At 62.4% G+C, this 20217-nt stretch overlaps 1 protein-coding gene across 10 annotated transcripts; it reads right to left on the reverse strand.

Annotated features, from left to right (window-relative positions):
• Nucleotides 1–1724: 1724 nt before the first annotated feature.
• Nucleotides 1725–18493, reverse strand: UBTF (upstream binding transcription factor). Of its 10 annotated transcripts, none has more exons than XM_066204850.1 (22): nt 18387–18493; nt 14449–14582; nt 11353–11528; nt 10987–11070; nt 10227–10382; nt 9461–9525; nt 8750–8879; nt 8190–8300; nt 7790–7923; nt 7085–7226; nt 6704–6745; nt 5867–5980; nt 5581–5736; nt 4991–5146; nt 4667–4777; nt 4489–4577; nt 4131–4320; nt 3833–3880; nt 3552–3620; nt 3029–3175; nt 2598–2717; nt 1725–2235 (listed from the first exon to the last, which is right to left on the reverse strand). In XM_066204850.1, exons 2-22 carry the CDS (start codon nt 14504–14506, stop codon nt 2122–2124), a joined length of 2412 nt encoding a protein of 803 aa, XP_066060947.1. In that variant the 5' UTR covers nt 14507–14582; nt 18387–18493; the 3' UTR covers nt 1725–2121. The 10 variants fall into 10 exon arrangements, with proteins under 10 accessions (XP_066060947.1, XP_066060952.1, XP_066060949.1 ...); XM_066204855.1 differs by having other exon boundaries at nt 8759–8879; nt 18387–18492; XM_066204852.1 differs by lacking the exon at nt 18387–18493 and adding an exon at nt 17809–17952.
• Nucleotides 18494–20217: the final 1724 nt, after the last annotated feature.

Below are 20217 nucleotides of genomic sequence, written 5' to 3' on the forward strand. Positions count from 1 at the left end.
AAAAACACATCCACTAAAACACGACAGTGCTGGGTACATTCAGCAGAAAAAAAGGGATGGGGGGGGGGTTTCCCCTTAGGGGATTTTGGGAGGGGCGGCGATTAAAAATTGGGAAGAAAATGAAAGGAAAATCCCAAATGGATTGGGGTAAGTGGGAGGGGGAAACAGGGACGGACAGACGGACATTGGGCTGGGGGGGGGACACACACCATCTGGGTTCTCTTCGGGGCCCCGGTCCCGGGGGGACACGGGGGGATTGTCCGTGCGGGAGCACCCGGGTTCACCCCTTTGCCCCCAGCTGTGGGGTCAGTTTGCCCAAAATGGTGTTTTTTCAGCCCAAATTAGGCCAGGACAAGGGGTGTTGCCCCCACCTTCCCCTCAGCATTGAGGGGGTCCCCAAGGTCTTTGCGGGGGGCTGGATTTGGGGTGCAGCAAACCTGGGGGGGTGTTAGAGCTGGGGGGATAGGGACTCCCCGCAAAACCCTAAATCTGCAGCACGGCCCCCCCCTTCTGCCCCCCCAGCCCTGCAGGGATTTGGGTGGAGAGAAAAATGGCTAAATTACAGCCCTAGAGAGAAAAAGCCCCTCCAGGTCCCCCATCCCCTTCTCTGGGACCCCCAAATCCTGTCCCCCAGCCCAGCTCCTCTCCAGGGACAGGATGGGGGGGGGGCAGAAAGAACAAATCTTGAGCCCCCCCAATAAGAGTGGGGGGTCCAGGGGGGTCCCCAGTGACACTGGGTGGGTTTTTGGGGGGTGGCACGGGGAGGGGGGACAGAACCCTGCAGGGGGGTGCCGTGGGATTGCTGGTGCTCGTGTCTGCTTAAAAAAAGTGGGGGGGCCCCTGACAGGCCCCCCATGCACCCACCCCGGTCCCTGCGGCCCCACCCCCCGCCCGGGGAAGGGGGCGTTGACCCCCCAGAGTAAACCCAAACCACACCAATATTTACAGCATGGCCCGGGGGGAGGGTGAGACCCCCCCGGGGGGGACATGAACTGGTGGTTACTGGGGTTAACTGGGGCAAGGGGAGCTCTGGCCCCCCCCGGGATTTGGAACGAAGGGAGAGGAGCAGCTTCACCAGAGACAGAGAGGGAAACGGGGGCGTGGGGAAGGAGGGGAAGGAAAAGGGGTAAAGGGAAGAAACGGGGAAGGGGGGGGGGGGAAATGAAAAATAAAAGATGGATCTTTCTTGTTTTATAAAAAGGAAAAAAACAAAACAAAACCCCCCCCCCCAAAAAAAATAAAATAAAATACAACGGCACAACAACCACCGACAACAGAGCGGGGGGGACCCCGCGCCCCCCCTTGGTCACGCTGAGCCGCCGGCCCCGGGCGGGGGCGGCCCCGGTGCCCCCCCCGCACACACTCACGCTCGCACACACACCCGCGCCCCCTCCCCGCGCCCCCTCCCGCCCCCGCCGCGGACTCCGGCCCTTCCCAAGTGCCGTGGATGTGGAGTTCCCGGGCAGCTCCCGGGGCAGCTTCCAGACTGTACAAGGTTTGTCGGGGGCTGGGGAGGACCCCCAAAATGCCGGGGGGGTGGGGGGCGCAGAGGGCTGGGGGGTCGCAAGGAGGCATTGTCCCATCGGCTGAGTCCTGAGCCCCTCGGCTCGTGCTCCGCGCCCGCTGCCGCAGGGGCCGCGCGGGGAGGGGATTTTTCTTCCCGTTACTGTTTCTTTTAATAAAAAAAAAGGTGTTTGGGGGGCGGGGGGGGGGGGAGCTGTTGGTTTTTCTTTTTTTTTTTTTTTTTTTTTTTTTTTTTCCTGTGTGTTTTTCTTCTCTTTCTAGAAAGTCCAGAGCTGGTAGCGAGGGGGTTATGGGGACAGGGATGGAGAGACACCCCCCTGGAAAGAATGAAATTCCAAAAAAAAAAACTGCTTCCCCTTGGGAGGAATGCAGGGGGCAGGGGTGGGGGGCTCTCTCCTGGCCCCCCAGCCTGGGGGAAGCAGCCCCTGATCCCCCTCCGTAGTGTGAGCTCGGCGGAGGGGCCCCCCGGCCCCCGCTCCCCGCGCTGGGGGTCCCACGGAGGGGCAGGAGGAAGAGGAGGAAGGATTTTGAGGGGCTGCAGGGGGGATTTGGGACCGAAACCGAGAAACCAAACGACGTTACGAAGAGCTTGGCCGATCAGTTGGAGTCGGAGTCGGAGGAGTCCCCCGAGGAGGAGGAGGAACTGCTGCTGCCCTCCGAGTCGTTGTCATCCTCGTCCTCATCATCCTCATCCTCGTCATCCTCGTCGTTCTGGGAGGGGGGCGGCAGAGAGGAGGGGTTTAGTCCATCGTCACCCCTTTGTCCCCCGCTCACCCTCCCGGCCGGGGGGCCCACAGAGTGTGACCCCCACCCTCCCATCGCTGCCCCCGGGGTCTGGGGCCGGAGGAGGGACGCGGGGCAGGAGCCAGGAGCGAGTCTGCCAGGGCTCAGCTCGGGGTGCTGGGGGGCTTGCCGGAGCAGCGCGCGGGGGCCCTGCCCTCACCTCTGCCACTGCCTCGCTACACGATCGGGGGGAGGCTACCCGACCCACCTCGGGCCTCAGTTTCCCCCCTCTAAAGCCGGGGAAGGAAGAAGCGTGAGCTGAGACCAGCGAGGGGGTGGAAACACCTCACCTGTCCGGTGGCGAGCACAAGGCACGGACACGGTTTCTGGCCCCAGCGCCATCCAGCACACTCAGATTTCAGTTGCACCGGTGTAAAGCTTTGACTCTGGTGACTTACTCGGCATTCACACTGGCGCAAACGGAGCCGAGACCAGACTCAGTATCTCCACCAGGAAAAAGACAGGAGATTTTCCTCTGCTCACTGGGGGCTCTGCACACCCCCCCGCACACCTCCAGGTCCCGAGGCTGCTCCTGACTGCGCCCCGCGGCTGCTCCTCGTGCCCTCCCCGGGAACACCGGGGGGATCCTGCTCCCCTGCTCCTCCCCGTGTGCCCCTCCGCCACGGATCTATCTGAGCCCGGCTGCGGGGGCCCCCAGCCCAGAGGAGGGTGAGGGGGGGCCCCGTGCCCTCCCTGTGCCCTCCCCGTGCCACGGCCTCACCTCGTCCCCGTCCTCGCTCTCCTCCTCGCTGCTGGACTCCGAGGAGTCGCCGCCTTCCTCTGACGAGTCACCGTTGTCATCATCGTCGTCCTCATCTTCGTCGTCGTCTTCCTCCTCCTCTTCCTCCTCATCATCGTCCTCTGACTCCTGCAGGACAGGAGGGTCTTGGTGAGTCCCTGGATCTCCACACCCACGGGTGCAGCTCCCACCCCACCCCTGACAATCCCCCTTTGGGTTTCTCCACCCATTGAGCAGACCAGGTGATTTCCTAGCCCACACCTTCCTGGGAGCCTTTCCCCGTTCACACTGAGAATCGCACCAAAAAGGGTCCCCGAGCGGGAACCAGGGCTCAAAATCCAACCCGGATGGGTTCTGAGTGGGGATCTGGGGAAAGTTCATGGTGCCAAGGACAGGACAGGCAGCTGGAAGCACACAGGATACCTCAGACTGGGGGTGTGGGTCCCCCCTGACACGCTCCCCAGGGAGGGGGCCTGGGTGGCCCCACGGGGCTGCTGTGACTCACCGACTTGGACTGCATCGTTGGCTTCATCTTGGGGTTGGGGCCCCGGATCTTCCCTATGCTCTTGCGTTTCTGTGGGAACAAAACAAAGCCCTTTAGGGCTCAAGTTCAACTCCCTCCCACTGTCCGGCCCAGAGAAAAACCCACTGCTGATTTGCCATGGGGACAAACCCCCCACTGGAGGGGCTCTCTGGAGTGTGGCACATCCAAACTTCATGCAGGACTGACCCTGCCCACTCCCAAACCCCAGGATGCCACCACAGCAGTGCCACATGGATACTCACGTTGGAAATGTGTTCTTTGTAGGCAGCCCGCTCCTGCGGTGAGAGGCTCTGTGGGGACAGGGACACAGTCAGGGACCCGCAGGCAGGGAACAGAATGGGAGATGGAGCGGGGAAAAGCTCTAGCACAGGGCACACCCTCCTCATGCATGTAACTTTTATCCTTTTAAGTTACAAAATGTCAAAAAATGGTCCCGAGATGGTGGTTTCCAGAGGAGGCGTGGGAACAGAGACCACGTCAAGCATCATCCCCAAAACCAAGGGATCCCAGAGTCTCCCACCACTGGGATCCAGCACCTACCTTGAGCCAGATGTCGAGGTGCACCTTGTACTGTTTCTGCTGCTCCTCTGCCAGTTTTTTGTAGTGGTCCTTCTGGCCCTGGGAGATGCGCTGCCAGCGGCTGCCGATCTCCACCATCCGCTCCTTCAGCGGGAGGTGGTTCAGCTCCCCGTTGGACAGGAGCTCCTGGGAGAACTTCTGGTAACCATTCCTGCACGGGGAGAGCGCAGGGACCGGGCTGGGACAGCGGGCACAGACAACCCAGGTGCCCACAACCCCTGTCCGGCCACACCAGGGTCCAGCCCACCCTCCCTCCTCTCGTTGCAGGCTCTTCCCACCACCACAGCCAGACCCAGTTTTTCACACCCCAGGTACTCACATGGGGGGTTTCTTCGGCTCTCCCTGGAATTTCATTTTCTTGGTGGAGTTGGTGGAGCACGGAGGGGCCCGCATCTCGCTCAGCTCCCTCTGAGCCACAGGAGAGAGAGAGAGGGTCAGGGAGAGGGGCACTGCTGGCTAAGGGACCTGGAGAGGGACAGGACGGGGCAGAGACACACCTCGTATCGCTTCTGATCCTCCGCCGCCTTCTTGATCCACATCAGCTTCTCTTTCTTCTCCATGTTGTTCCAAGTGGCCTCCATGGCCTTCAGTGCTTTGCCCCTGTCGTTCTGTGGGACAGAACCACCACAATGCAACAGCTGCGCCCAAAAACCCTGGGACACCGGGGTGCTGCTGGTGGGGCACCGCTCCCCCTGTGACCCCCATCCTCCCCACGGCTCCCAGCCCAAACCCAGGCGTGAGCCAGGGAGAAACTACATGGGAATTGCTGCCGGTGGGAGTGAGGATCCCAGCTCCAGCCCCTTTCCCAGCCCACTGCTCACCTTGAAACGAGCCAGGTAGTCCCCGATGACGCTCTGTTGCCAGATCTCCTCAGCAGTTTTGGGAGACTCGGGCAGCTTCCCACGCTCCTCTTTATCCGAGCCATGCTTTTTCTCTGACTGCGCCTTCATGGCCGCCTCCCGCGCCTTGTACTTGGCCTGGGCGGGGGGCACAGGGCAAGGGGGGCACGAGGTGAGGGGGGCATGGCAGGGACACAGCCCCCAGACACCAGGGGGACACTGCAGCTCCCCCAGCACTGTCCCCACAGTAGCACTGACAGCAACCCCAACCCCATCTCGGGACTCCCCCCGTCAGGAAAACCACCAAAGCCTTAAAAATGAGGCTCAAGGGCCCTCTGAGGTTTCTCTGTCTGGTGGGTTTTGACCCCCCCAGGTGATGAGAGGGGGAGGCACAGTCAGTGGTGCCCCTCAGTGCCAACACTGGCACCCGTGTGACACGTCACTGTGATACTGCAGGGGATGTTTGTGGCCCTTTGGTGCAGGGCAAGGACAGGAGCAGCCTCTGGACTGCCCAAGGTGCCCACAGGAGCAGTGGAGAGGGGATGGAGGAGGACCACAGGGATGGTACCAACCTTCTTCTTCTCGGAGAGGTCGTTCCACATGCGGGCCAGGAGCCGGGTCAGCTCGCTCTCGGACAGCTCCGGCCGCTCCTCCTGCAGCTGCTTCCGCTTCTCCTCCGAGAAGATGAACATGGCTGAGATGGGCCTCTTGGGCTTCTCTGAGCTGGCCTGAGGGGCACACGGGGCTGTCAGCAGGGCCAGCCCACGCAGGGAGCAAAGCCCTCAAAGCCCCTTGATGCACAACCCCAGCCCAAGCCTCTGGCAGGTGCTGCCCCGTCCCTCCCGGGGCCGCTCCCACCTTGCCGGTCTCCGGTGAGGATTTTTTGGATGCGGGACTCGTTGCCCCTTTCCGGTTGCTGCCCAGCATCTTCTCCTCACCCAGCACCCGCTGCTGCTCCTCCTCGGGCAGGCTCTGGGTGGCAAAGGAGGAGAGACATCGTTAGGCAGCCCAGTGCTAATGAGGCTTTGAGGCAGTCAGGGAACAGGGACCCTGGGGAAGGGAATTAATGCACTTGGGTGTGCTGATCCAAACCCTGTCCCAGTCAGGAGCAGCATCTGGAACTGCAGGTGTACAGCCTGGGGGTCCCCACGCTGTCGTCACCCCCTATCTGGGCAGTGTCCCTGCCCCCCAGCTCAGCTGTTTCTCAGTGAAAGCAGGTGGGCAGGTGCCTGGATCCGGGCATACCCCTGGGTTTTCCACCCCGTGGCCCTGCAGCTGCAGCCGGGGCCGTGTGACATCCGCCCGGGGACGGGACCGACGCTGGGGTGGCCCCAGGGCGGCTCCCCCGCCCACGCCCTGGCGAGGGAAGGAAGTGAGAGGCTGCACAGCCACAGCCACTGAACACCCTCCCCTGCAGCTCCAGCCCTCTGCTCAGCCCAGCTCCCCTCCCAGCTGGGGGCCTACCCTCACCTCCCAGTGCCCAACTGGAGGACACTGGGTCAGGCATTAGGACAGCCAGAAGGTCAAGGCTACGTGCAGCCATCGGCACAGCACCCACGGCTGGGCCCAGACATGTTTTGGGGGAGCAGAGAGGGCAGTCCCCCATTTAAGCCATCCCAGCCCTAGGGCTGAGCTCCCCATTCCCAGATTTGGGATCTCCAGCACCTGATGGCCAAGCACCCACTCATCACTCACCTCCAGGAAGCGGAGCAGCTCGATCTCGTAATCTTTCTTTTTCTGGAGGGAGATGGAGACGTGTGGTTACACAGAGATCCCTCACTCCATCACTCCTCACTCCATCCCTGCCCCCTGCAGCCCTGACCCGGCCTCAATCCCTTGGCAACAGCATCCTCCACCTGGACCATCTGTTTGTCCCCCACAGGAGACAGGATCAAGGGAGGTGACCGAGGATCTCAGGGAGAATTGGTGATGTAGACTACCACAGGGACTGAGGAAAGGTGAGGGCTTCGTTTCCAGGGATATTTGTAGCCCAGACTCTCCCATCTCACTGTTCCTTTCCCGCAGCACTGGTGCCCACCTGCCTCTCCCCCTACCTGCCCATCCTCAGCCACTCACCTGGTCACACTTTTTGTGGTAGGCGTCCTTTTCCTTCTGGGACAGCAGCTTCCACTGCTGGCTGCACAGCACCATCCGCTCCGTGCTGGGCACGTCTTTCATGTTGGCCATCAGCTCTGCACAGTACAGGGAGTAGCTATTCCTGAAAAACCCACAGAGGGACCCAGCATTAGGGAAAACCTGCCCCTGTGGAGCTGGCTCAGTGCTAAAAGCCTCCCCAAAAGCCCCCAGCTGGGCTGCGCCAGGCAAGGAAGTGAAGTGACTGTGTTCTAGGGCAGCTGGGGGCTGGACCACTTCCTAAAAGCCAGAGTATCACTGTAAACCTCGCCCAGATTCCCCCCAAAATGTGTGTTTGATGTGTACTTAAGGTTTAAAGGGATCATCACAGAATCATGTAATCATACAGGCTGGAAAAGCCCTCTGAGATCATTAGTCCAACCATTAACTAACCCTGCCAAGCCCACCACTGGTGGACAAACCATGTCCTCCAGTGCCACATCCACACTTTCTGAACACACCAGGGATGGTGATTCCACCACTGCCCTGGCCTGCCTGTTTCCAGGCTTGCTGTGAAGAAATTTGTCCTGCCAATCCCATCTAACCCCTCTGTGCCTGCGATCCCAGAAGTTATCTGGGCTCCCCAAGCCCAGCAGAGTCCGGTTTCCTCGCTGGCAAGAACCAGCGTCCAGGAGGGACAGGACTCACGGGGGTGGCTTCGTGGGTCGTCCGTCGAACTTGTCCTTGAGCTGCCGCTCCGCCTTGGTGAGGGTGGAGCGTGTGATGCCCTCCTCGCTGATGTTCAGCTCCGGGTGCTTCTGGATGTAATCTCGCATGATCTCCTGTGGGGAAGGTCAGAGCAGTCAGAGGGGCTGCCACCCCCGCCTGCCGGGGCCGGAGGAGGAGGAGAGAGAAGCCAACCACTGCCCTAACCCTGCGCCTGGGGATCCTGCTGCCTGCCCCGCACACGGCTGGAGAGGCAGGGCTCAGACTCACTAGGGACCTGCCAGGACCTGCCTGAACCCCCTCGCTGGCTATCGGGAGAGGGATTTCTGCTGGGTGAATGTTGGGACGAGTGTGGAGGGGACCGGGTGAGGCTGCTCCCTACCTCGTACTCCTTCCGCTGTTCCAGGGCCTTATGAATCCATTTCAGCCTCTTTTTATCCGAGAGTTGAGACCACTGCTTGCCCAGCGACTCTTTCACCTCCTTCGTGGTGGCCTGAAAACCCAAAGCCAGAGGTGAGGGCAGAGGGGTAAAATCCAAAAAAAAAAAAAAAAAAAAAAAAAGAGGAATGAAAAAATATAAAAAAATGGCAAAAAAATGGCGTGGCCTGGTGGGGCCTGAGGGCAGCCAGCATGGGGCGGCTGGGAGCCGTGGGTGTGCGTGGCAGTGGGGGGCATGGCCAGAGGTGAATGTCTGTGCTGGAATCCTTTCCTGCCCTGACTCAAGCTGTGGTCACCCTTTCCTAGCAAAAAAAAAATGGGGGCTGGATCCCTGAGCCTCTTCCATGTGTGCAGAGCCCCTCCTTACCTCTGTCCAGGCTCCGGGAGCTCCTAGCGGTGTCCTCCATCCCGACCCCCTAAAATGCTTCTCTCCCTTCCCCTCCTGCCCCCAGCAGCGGGGTCCAGGACCCCCCAGCACTCACACTCGCACTCACTCCCACCCACCGTACTCACATCTGGACGCACTTTCAAGTAGATCTTCTTCTCGTGGTTGTACCACAGCTGCTGGGGGGTCTTGGGCTTTTCGGGGACGTCGGATTTCTTGGCGTTCTGGATGAGGTCCGGGTGGTCTTCCCTTCAGCAGGCAGGGAGGTGGGGAAGGGAGAGCGTCAGGGAGGTGGCAGTGGCAAGGAGAGCACCCCTAAACCTGCCCGCTGAGGGGGTGACTGTCACTGCAGGGCCGAGCCTCCGTGGGCTCAGGTACTGGGGGCGTCCCCAAAAAGAGCAGGAGGGTTTTAGGAGAGATTTAAGCTTGTCCCTCCTTGGGGAGCATTGGCTACAGGCATCCCTGGGCTCAGCTGCAACCCTGAAGGAGCAGCAGGCCATTGGGAATGCCTGGATCCACCTGGATCACAGCAATCACATCCAAGGAGAAGGCCTGGAGTGCCTGGGGGGACACTTCAGCTGTTATCAGTGCTGGCGGCAGGGCTCCTGTCCCCACCCTGCAGACCCTGACCCCCAGAGCATGGCTGGTGCTCTGCTCTCCCCATGGGGAGGATGCTCTCTGACACCTTTTCCTTGCTCTCTTTTTGCTGAATCCCCTCTTCTCCTCAAGCCAAAAGCCCATCAGGGTTGAGCTATGCAAAGGAGGGGAATCTGCAACTGCCTGGAGGGGTCTGGGGAAATATGGGGGGGTGGGGGGTGCTGCCTGCTCACCTGAACCTCGCCAAGTTCCTCTCAAACTCCTGCTTCTCTCGCTGGAAGTCCTGGATGTATTTCATCTGGGGACACAAAGCCACCACAGAGGTGGAGAGGGATGTCAGCACCAGGAATGGGCAGGAGGATGCATCCCTATCGACCTGGCTGGGCATCCCACCCCCCCAAGAGGGACTCAAGGGCTCCACAGCTCACAGAGTGGTCCTGCAGGGGGTTTCCAGCCTGCCCAAGGGTCGGCAGCTGGGTATCTCCTCTCTCTGTGCATCCCAGCAGCCCTGGGAAAAGGCACAGCAGGACTTCGTGCCCTGGACTTTTCCTGGACACCCCAGAGTGAAAGTTTTGGGCCGTGCCCAGGCTCTGGCATTTCCAAGTGGGCAGATCTCTGCTCACAGCATCTCCCAGAGCCTGTCTCCGTGTCCCTGGCCCGGACAGGGCGGCACAGTGGGGCGTGTGCCTTAACCCCAGCATTAAACACGGATCCACCCAAGGGCAAAGCCACCATCCAGGTCCGTCAGGAAGAGATGGACCAAGGGACAGACCCAACCGGCCTCCACCCCACGGATCCTGGGAACCAGGACAGGGAAAGCCAAGGGAGTCTTACAGGTCTGACAGGACTAAACAAACACCTGCCTTCTCCTGTCGAGAGCTGGATTAAGCCCTGGCCAGGCAGAGCTTGAGCTCTGCTGGTTTTACTGGAAGAGCTGAGCAGAGCCCAGCACACAGAGGCACGTGGTGGGAAGGGGCTTGCTGACCACCCCCCCAATACCTTTTTCTTCTCGGGAAGCTCCTTGTATTTCTTGGACAGGATCTTGGTGAGATCCAGGTTGCTCATTTCGGGGTGAAGCTTGGCGTATTTGGCTCGCTTCTCCATGAAGAAGCGGAAATAGGGAGTCAGAGGCTTCTTGGGGAAGTCGGGGTGTTTCTGGGGAGACAGCAGCGTGGAGGACACTGAGCACGGAGCTGGCAGCACCACCGGGGGCACAGCCAAACCCACGGCTTCCTAGTCCTGGGGACACCTGCCTCCACCCAGCCCTGCTGGTGACCCAGGCACTGCAGGCAAGGGGGGAACAAGGGCTCCCCGAGGAACTACAGTATCCCACGGCTGGGAACCTTGGGAGCAGCCTCCAGCCACCCCGAGCTGTCAGCACAGAGCAAGAGGGGACACACTGGGGCAGGAGGAGGGCATGGGACCCAACTCCCAGGGACGGACCATGGGCTGCCCCAGCTGAAAGCAGGCCAGGAATAGGACGGCAGCTCCCGGCCCCTCTGGAGCTAAACTTGGATGCAGGCTGCCAGCAGCACAGCCGGCCATATTAAATGTACCCAGGAGCTGGCCCAGGCCCAGCACTGTGGCCCCCGGAGCCCTGGGCAGCCGAACACCAGGATTATTATGGGCAGTGATGTGCCTGCAGGGGCTGCCACAGCACAGCCACGTGGATCTGAGGTGCCACAGGGGCGCCAGGCCCCCTCCTGGGGAAGTGTGGGGTCACCCTTTAGGGGCTCAGCCTGATTTTCCTGCCCAATACCTTGAGCTTTTTGCCTTTGTAGGGATTCTTCACGTGCTCTTCAGCGTCCATAATGAGTTCTGTGAGGGTCCGGAATTTCCTCACCTGTGAGGGAAACGAAGAGACAAAGGTTTGAACAGGGGATGGGGCAGATCCCTGGCAGAGCAAAGCAGAAACCCACTGGGTTTTGTAATGCCACCCCAAAAATGACTGACCCCAGCCCCCTGAGGGGGTCACAATGCTGACAGCAGCGGGATGGTGCTGGCACCAAAGGCCAAGGACTCTGGGCACTCAACTTGGACAATTCCAATAGCCCCAGGAATGTCGGTAGGAGACGCTCAGACCCTGTCACAAAGCCCCCAGGAAACCCCCTGTGGTGTCAATTACCTCATTAGAGATCTCCATCCACTTCATCTTGCACATCTCCCCTGAGAAGTCCTTGAAAGCCACTTTTTCCCAGTCCAGGTGGGACTCTGTGGTTTTGAACTTGCTCCCGTCGTTGGAGGGCAGGTTATTCTTCATGCACTCCAGGAGGGTCAGCATGTCCTCCTGCGACCAGCGGTCTGAGCAGCGAGAAACGGGATCAGCCAGGGGCAGGAAGGGCAGGAAGCCTTTTCCCTTCCCTTCCCTCCCCTCCCCTTCCCGGCAGGACACCGGGACTGCAGCTCCCGGCGTGCCGCCCCGGACCGCACGCCAGGACACGTAATCTCCACGCGCTGCCTCTCGAGATTAGAGATCAAAGGGACGTGGCTGTTCCCATCGCCCTCGAGCAACTTTCTACGGGCCAAAACAATCTGGGCAAAGCTAGAAATTCCACTCAGTGCAAACCAGAGAGACTCGCTCATCCCAGAAAACCGTCAGATAAGGGATGGCTCTGCTGCACGGGAGCAGAGGGCTATTTCCTACCCCTGCGGAGTGACACAGGAGCAACGAGCTCTCCAGCCAAGCAGGAAGCAGGGAAACGCACTTTCTGAGTGGGAAAAGATGCGTCCAGAGCAACTGGAAAACCTCAGCGCTGCTTTTCCTGCACCTGGGAGAGCTTTGTGATCACCTGGGCCCAACTCCACGGTGACCTCTGCCAAGGTCAAAGCTCCCAGGCCACAAAGGGAGGGGGGCAGAGCTGGCACAGCCCCCCCCTTCTCACGGAGGGGCCCCTGACAGTGCAGGGATGATGTTGGTGTCACCCCAACATCCCCCAAGCTGCTGGGAGGAGCATCCCCATCTCCCACAGGAACATGCTGCTGGAATGGTGGGATGGGCACGTGGCAAGGCCGGAGAGCCTGGAGCAGCCGTGAGGCCAGGACAGGCTGCAGCACCGTGCTGGGACAGGCAGCAGGCAGGATATCCAACCTTGGGGCTGCTTCCTTGCCAGGGGAATTCCTCCCTGCTCCCAGCTTCCACGGCAGCTGGGGAGCACAGCCCGGGGTGCTCTGCAAACACGGGTGGCCCTGGGGAATGCAGCGGGGCCTGGGAGCGGAAGGAAAATTCCCCAGGGATGGGCTGGAGGAGGAGCAGAGCCCGGAGCCGCCCGCCCACACGGCCTCGTCCCGGGATGGGCACCCGGGATTCCCACAGCACGGGACTGGCTCACCATGGCATTCCCTGCCCCACTGCTCTGCCAGCTGAAGGCTGAGGTGTTTGGAGCTGCCCACAGGACGTGGAGCGCCCCAGAGATGGGGACAGCGGGACACAGGACCCTGAAGAGATGGGGACAGTGTGGCTCAGCATGGATTTATCTGAGTGGAGCATCTCTCCCTCCATCTCCAGGAATGAAACCAAGCTGCCAGGAATATCCAGCTGCACAGATTTCTCCAGCTGCAGCTCTCCCTCCACTCAAGACTCAACACGAGGGAAACCACCTCCACCTCCTGCCCTTGCAGGGGTCTGGGGAAGGACAATTTCCCCGGAATCCCAAATCCAAGCAAGGGATGTTAAAGGACATACAGGACCTGGTGAAGGGGGCATAGCCAGGACATGACCCCCCCTTCCCATGTCCCCTCCTGCACCTGTCTGGTTGGGGATCAAAATAGGAACAGTTTAGGATCCATCTGGTCCCTGCAGCGACCTCATTAGGGATTAATATGGAGGGAGAAGACAGAAAAAGCCTCCCTGGAAATCAAGGGCCCGGTGGCTTAGGGTGTGCCTCTGAGTTCCTGGCTTCATCCCAAAACACCATGAAGAGGCAAAAGAGACGGGAAACCCCCACTCCCCACAGAGCTGGGGGAGATCAGAGCTGGGGGAGGGAGAACACAGCCCCACATTCTGCCTTCCTGTTTTTCCCATCCACTTTCCAGGCCTCCCAGGCAAGGACCAATGAGGCAGAACAGGGCTGGGAAGCCGGTGCCAACCTTACTTGCGGGAATCGGGAGGAATTACCAAAAGCAGCACAGCCACAAAAATCCAGAGGGGATGGAGAAGGGGATGAGACACCACCCCAAACCTGCCCCCATCAAGCTCAGTGCCTCAGTTTCCCCCCTCGAATGCAGAAACACACGGGGACCTTTGGCCCTGCACGAATCCCCCACGGGCAGACAGCCAGAATAAAAGCATCCCCAAGGAATACAGAACCAAACCACTGGAAACATCCCCAAATCCTTGCTGGCAGCAGGGTGGGGACAACAGGGACCCCCACACTCAGCCCTCCATCCCTCTGTTCCCCCTCCCTCAACCTGGGGCATGCAGCAAAAGGCTGGAGCTGCGGCGTTCTCCCACCAGGATGAATGGGGTTGTCTGTGCCCTGGGACCGATTTATCCCAGCTCTCCTGGCACCGGCCGGGCCGGGGCTATATTGGGAAAGCTGCCCCGGTGTAATTAAATCCATCTAAAGTCCCGGAGAAGGACACGTGCTCCGGCCGGGTTCGCTCGAGGCAACAACCCCGACTGCAGCAAGGAAGGAGGAAAACTGGGGGGGACCTGGCAGGTGTGAGAGGCTCCAGAGGTCTGGGGGACCCTGGGGGTTTTGGAGGGGTGAAGTGCCAAAGCCCCGCGAGCTGCCCTAAATAAACATCTTTCCTTTTCCCCTTGTTTTCCTGCCCCCCTTCCAATAAAAGCTGAAGCTCTGATGTCATGCCGGGGTCTGGGAGCTGGAGGCCCAAGGTAACGGCTCAGCTTTTAATGCAGCCCAGATGTGAGCAGGGAGGGCGGCACCTCCGTGCCAGCCCCCCCTTCCCAATCTCCCTGAGCTCCAGTCCCCCTGAAGAGCATCCCAGCGCCAGGGGGCTGCCGGTGCACCGGAGCATGAATCCGTGTGCTCGTACACGTGTGTGCGTGTTCCCTGAGGTGGATCAGGACTCAGAGAGGCAGACCCCCCCCCCGCCTTGATCCGCTGGGATCACGGATCCTCCATCCCTCCTCCTCCTCCTCCTCTGCCATCCTTCCCAGCAAAGGGGCGCTCCGAGGTTTACTTGTTATTATTTTTAAGCGTGGCAGCAGAATTCCTCTGGGAGCACCAGCGTATTTTTGGGGGGCTGCCAGGGGGCTCACCTTGGTTTTTGGGAGCTGTCATTTCCAGGTCTGCAGGGCACTCAGCTTCGCCGTTCATCCTCCACTTGCCTGTGCCCAGGACGGTCCCGCCGGCTCCCTCCTCACCCTCTTCCTGAAATCACTCCCGCACAGCTCTGCAGGGAAAGGGAGAACCCCGCTAGGCATCCCCACCACGATGGGGGGTCCTCAACTCCTAACAGGGAGTGGGGGCAACTCGATCCAGGCGTCTGTCCGTCCTCTCCACTCCCCCGGGAATGAGGTGCTGGAACACCCCCATCCATCCACCCCTGTGAGCTCTGGGGAGAGCTCCAGGGGGGGGGATCCTTCATGGTGCTGTGACCCCCACAGTGGTCAGGGGAGGAGAAAAGGGGTGTGCAGGCAGGGGAGGAGGGTCCAGGGGTTCGTCCCAGCATGGGGGTAGGATCTGAGAGGGATCCCAATAAATCCCAAAGGAGACAAGTTCAAGGTGGCTCCCTGGGGTGGGTGGGATCCAAACACCCGGGATTAAGAGAATCTGAGCCAAGAGGGCTTCAGGGGATCTCCTCTAAGATGGGGGTCACTGCCCCCACTGCAAAATGGGGGTTTCAAAAAAACACCCACCACAGATCCAGCAAAGTCCTCCCCAGAGCCAGGGACATGCTCGGAGAACAGAGGGACCCCCAGATCCAAGGGAGCTGGGGGAGCGTTTGGGGACCTCGGGGGGATTCAGGGGTCTCCCAGGGGAAGAGAACAAGCTGGAGGAGCTATTTCAGCAGGAGAGGCTCCAGGGGAAGGATCTTCTCAGACCGCATGAGGAAGGATCTTATGGCTGCATGGGGAAGGATAACCTAGGGAGGAAGACCCCAAAACTCGGTGGGGGGGTTGGCAGGATGGTAGCCTGGGGGGATCCCCATCGGGGATTCCACTGGGGGAGTCCCTGGAGGGCAGACCAGGGCCAGAGGCCTCAGGGGGATCCCCGCAAGGGACAGGCCGCAGGCCCGGGGGGGAGCAGGCCCCGGGCCCGGGGGATCCCCGGGGGAAACAGGCTCGGGGGTCCCTGGGGAGGGGGCTCCAGGGGCTGCCGGGAGAACCTGGGACTGGGGGAGGATCACCCGGGGAGGGCAGGGGCTGCAGAACCCCCAGGAAGGAGCCGGGATGGCCCCGGGGGAGATCGGCCTCGGAGGGGAGCCCGGAACCACCGCGGGGTGCAGGCCCCGCCAGGCCCCGGGGGCCGCGTCCGCCCCGGGCGGGGACGGATCCGGGACCACCGGAGGGAGATCAGCGCCGGGGGATCACCTGGGGCTGGGCCAGGGGCGCGCGGACCCCGCCAGCGTGGGAGCGAGGATCCCCCGGGGGGGGATGAACCCTGAAGGGACGCGGGGAACCGCTCCGGGCTTGGATCAACCCCCGAGGGGGCGGACCCGGGACCACCCCCGGGGCCGGCGGAGGGATCGCGGCGGGCGGGGAGCGGGCCCGGCCCCCGGGCGGTGTGAGAGCGGGGATCGCCCGGGGCCGGCGGCCGGGGGGGCCGCGCGGGGAAAGGCGGGATCGCGGCAGGGGGAGGGATCCGCGGGATCGCGGCAGGGGGAGGGATCCGCGGGATCGTGGCGGGGCGGGGCGGTGCGCGCGCACCGGGATCCCGGGGGGGCGCGGGGAGGGGGCGCGGGATCCCCCCGCGGGGGAACGGGGGGGGACCGGATCCCGCGCCCGGAGGGGGGAAGGAGGAGGAGGAGGAGGAGGAGGAGGAGGAGGAGGCGGGGGAGGAAGGGGCCGGGCCGGCGGGCGGAGGCGGGGAGCCCGCACATGCCCTGCGCCGCCGGCCAGCTCCAGTCTCCTCCTCCAGCAGGCAGCAGGAACCGGGTGGGACCGAGCGCGGGCGGCCCCGGCGGCGCCTCCCCCGCCCCCGGTTCCCACCCGGGCGCCAGCGAGCTGAGCCCCCCCCCTTTTTTTTTTCTTTCCCTCCAACAACACCCGGGCAGACAATGGAAGGCGAGTTCGGGGGGCCGGGGGTGCGGAGAGGGGCCGGGAGAACGCGGAGCGCTCCCCCGGCCCCTCTCCGCACCCCCGGCCCCCCGGAGCGATGCGATGCGCTGCTTCATCCCCCCCCTTGACCGCATCCCCCCCCCCGCATCCCCCCATCGTTACCGGCCGCTCTCCGCCGCGGCACACAATGGCCGGGCTGCGCCCGCCTCCGCCCGCCGCTCCTTCCCCTCCACCCGCGGTTATAAAGCCGAGACAAACCCACCTCTCCGGGCTGCTAAGGGGGAGGAGGAGGAGGAGGAGGAGGTGGTGGTGGTGGAAGGAGGGAGGAGGTTGGAGGGGGGGGGGCGTGGGGGGGAGCTCTAACCGAGCCGCCGCAGCCCCAACCCCGCCGCCGGAGCCGCTGGGGGAAGAAGAAGAAGGAGAAGGAGAAGAAGGAGGAGGAGGAGGAGGAGGGGGAAGGGGGGGCGGGGATGCCCGGCTGGGGGCGGCCGGGCAGCTGCAGCGAGCCGGGCGAGGGCAGCGCGACCTCCCCGCACCGACCCCCGGGGAGCGGCTCCTACCCGATCCTCCCCCCCTCTCTTTTTCCCCACCGCCGCCCCCTCCTCGCTTTTCCTTTCCTCCTTTTTCCTTTCCTTTCCTCCCTTTCTTACCCCCCTCTTTTCTCTCGGCGACCCCTCCTCGAGCCCGCAAACACCCACCCACCCAGCGGGGGGCTGGAGCCCCGCTCCCGGTCCGGAGGGAAGAAAGGAAGGGAAGGGGGAGAAAGGCGGAAGAAAAAAAAAAAAAAGAAAAGGGGGAGAAAAAAATAGATAAAAAAGGAAATAAGGAGAAAAAAGGGATAAAGAGGGGATAAAGAGAGGATAAGGGGAGATGAAGCGCGGGGGGGGGGGTCGGCCGAGCCCCGGCACGCACCGGCGGAGCGCGGCGCCCAGCTCCCGCCGCGGCGCGGGACTCACCCGGGCTCGGGAAAAACAAGCGGGCAGCGCTGGAAGCCTGCCCCCGAAATCCAGCTGCGGCACCGGGGAGGAGGGAGGGAAGGCGAGCGGGAAGGAGGGAGGGAGCGAGGAGGAGGAGAGGGAAGGGAAGGGAAAAAGGAGGGAGAGAAGGGGGGGGCACACCGGGGCCGCCGAGCCGGGCGCTGCCCCCCGCCCCGAGCCCCAGCGCGGTGCCCCCCGCGGGCGGGCGAGGCGGGCGAGCCCCGGCGGTGGCGGTGGCGGCTTCCTGCCCGCGGGGCCTGCGCGAAACCAGCCTTTCTAAAAAAAAAAAAAAAAAAAATTCTCTCTTTTATATTTATCTATCTATCTACCTATCTATCTACCTATCTTAAAAAAAAAAAAATCGCTCCGGTGGGCGCGACCCCCTCCCCGTTCCCGTCGGAGCGGCGGCGGAGCGCCTTACCGAGCCCGGAGCGCGGCGGTGGCGGCGGCGGCAGCGGGAGCCCGGGGAGGAACAAAGCGCCTCCTCCAGCCCCGCCGGCGGAGCGGCGCGGCGGCGAATGGCGAGCCCGGGCGGCGGGCACGGCGCGGCGCGGCGGGGCACGGCGGCGGCGGCTCCCCCGGCGCGGGCACGTACCGGCGGGGCCGCCGCTTTGGGGGGCGGCGGGGGCTCGGGGCTCGCTCGGCGGGGCCGGGGCGGGGGAGCGGCGGTTGAACGGCGGCCAGCTCTGCAGCGCTGGCCCCGGGCGTGGACGCGCTCCAGTCCCCGCAGAGACGATCGCGCTTTCCCCCGCCTCCATGGCGCTGCGTTCGCTCTTCCAATCAGCCGGGCTGAGCGCGCCGGGATCCGCCGGGATCTCCCCGCCAGCCCCGCCGCCCCGCCGCCGCTTTCCGCCGGGTTTTTTATTGCTCTTTGCTTTTGCAACACTGTGGTGAGAAGAAAAAGAGGAGGAGGAGGAGGAGGAAGGAGAAGAGGAGGGAAAGGAGGGGGGGGGTGGGGTGGGGGGGGAAGGGAGGAAGAAAAAAAAAAAATCTCCTTACATGTGCAACAATCCTCGGCCGGCGTTTGCATAAAGAAAAAAATAAAAAAAAATAGGGGGGGAAAAAAAGAGAAATGAGGGAAAAAAAAATATAAAGGGAGGGAAGCGGGGGGGTGGGGTGGGGTGGGGGTGGGGGGGAGCCGAGCCGGGCCCCCACGGCACGGCGGGGCCGCGCTCCTGCCCGCCCCGCGGCCCCGGGACACGGCGGCGGGGGGGGCTCTGCCCGGCGGGGCGGGCGAGGGGCAGCTTCCTCCCCTCCTCCCTCCCTCCGCTCCCTTTCTCTCCTCTCCCTCTCTCTCTCTCTCTCTCTCTTAATTTTTTTTAATGGAATTTCTCCAACTCCACCTTTGTTGTGCTGGGCGTCATTCCCCGCAGCCAATCCCGGCCGGGCAGCGCCTGCACATTCCCGGCCATCCCGGCTGCCGGCACAGTGCGGGCCATCCCGGGCCGCTTCCGTGCCACCGGCCATCCCGGGCCGCTTCCGTGCCACCGGCCGGCCCGGGCCGCTTCCGTGCCACCGGCCATCCCGGCTGCCGCCGCGGTACCGAACAGCGCTGCGGTACCGGCCGCTTCCACAGCGCCGGCCCCGCGGCGGCGGCGGCGGCTGCCTGCACGGTACCGGGCCCCTCTCCGGTGCTGCTCCCGCGGTACCGGCAGCTGCCGCGGCACCGAGCAGCCCGGCCGGCTGTGCTGCGGCCACGGCCTGGCCGGCTGTTCCCGGCTGTTCCCGGCCGCCAGCGCGGTCCGGCCGGCTCCGGCCAGCTCCGGAGCATTCCCGTGCGTGCTCCGGGCAGCTCCGGCCATGGCGCTGCTCCCGGCCCGGCCCGGCCCGCAGCGGCAGCCCCGGGGCTAGCGGCGCGGGGAGCGGGGCCCGGTGCAGACCCCGCCGAGGATGCGGGAGGCGGTCTGGGAATGTGGGGTCGCCCATCTCCGCGCGGGGATGGCCAAAATCCGGGGGATTTTCACGCCTGTTTATATGGAAAAGGAAACTAGGAAAATAATAATCCCTAAATCTGGGTGTCCCTCCCCGGCTGGTTTGGGGGGCGGGGGTGGTGCCTGGCTGTGCAAGTGGCTTCTTTGGGCTTTATCCCGAAGGGAAGGATCAGGCAGACGGAGGGACAGCCGGCTCCTCCGCCACGTCCTGCCCCGAGCTGTGCCAAGCCCGGCCAGGCGGCTCTGGCGCCGCGTGGTTAATCCCTCCTGTGAGAGCTTAAAAATAAAAATGTATGTATTTATTCCGTGTGGAAAAAAGCCTGGGCTGGGCTGGATCCCTGAATTTCAGGAATTGTCGCTATTTTGCAAGAGGGAAAAATGACAAAAGTAAAAAAAAAAAATAAAAAATTAAACAACAACAACAAAAAACCCCAACATAAAATATTGAGAGCCAATCAGGCCCAACACGTGAAAATGGATAATTTTAATTTTTTAGATTAATTTTTTTATTCAATGCAGTTGTCAGTGTGCTCCAGTCCCAATTCTCCCACAGTGGTTTTGAGGCTTTTGTTACCAGCAAGTCACGTTGGAGACCTGGGAATCAGCCACAGACCCTGCAGCAGGTGGGCTGGGAATGGGGACCCCCAAATGCCCATCCCAACAGCCCCCCTCACTCCTTGCCCTTCCCAGGCCTTGCTCCTGACCACGGGAATTTTTATTTGCTGTTACTTGTGTCAGTGAACACTTTTGGGGAGTAAAGCTGCCGGCTTAGGAGGGTTTTCTTTGCTTTTCTACTTTTTCAGTGCACAAGCAGTGACGCTGCCAGCATGTCCCGGGGTGTCCCATGTTCCCTGCCCGCGGATGGCACGGAGCACTCTGTGATGCTGCAGGCACTGGGG

This window comes from Chamaea fasciata, unplaced genomic scaffold, assembly GCF_029207755.1.
Source record: "Chamaea fasciata isolate MVZ Bird 193981 ecotype frontalis unplaced genomic scaffold, bChaFas1.0.hap1 SCAF_27, whole genome shotgun sequence".
Classification (NCBI taxonomy): Eukaryota; Metazoa; Chordata; class Aves; order Passeriformes; family Sylviidae; genus Chamaea; species Chamaea fasciata.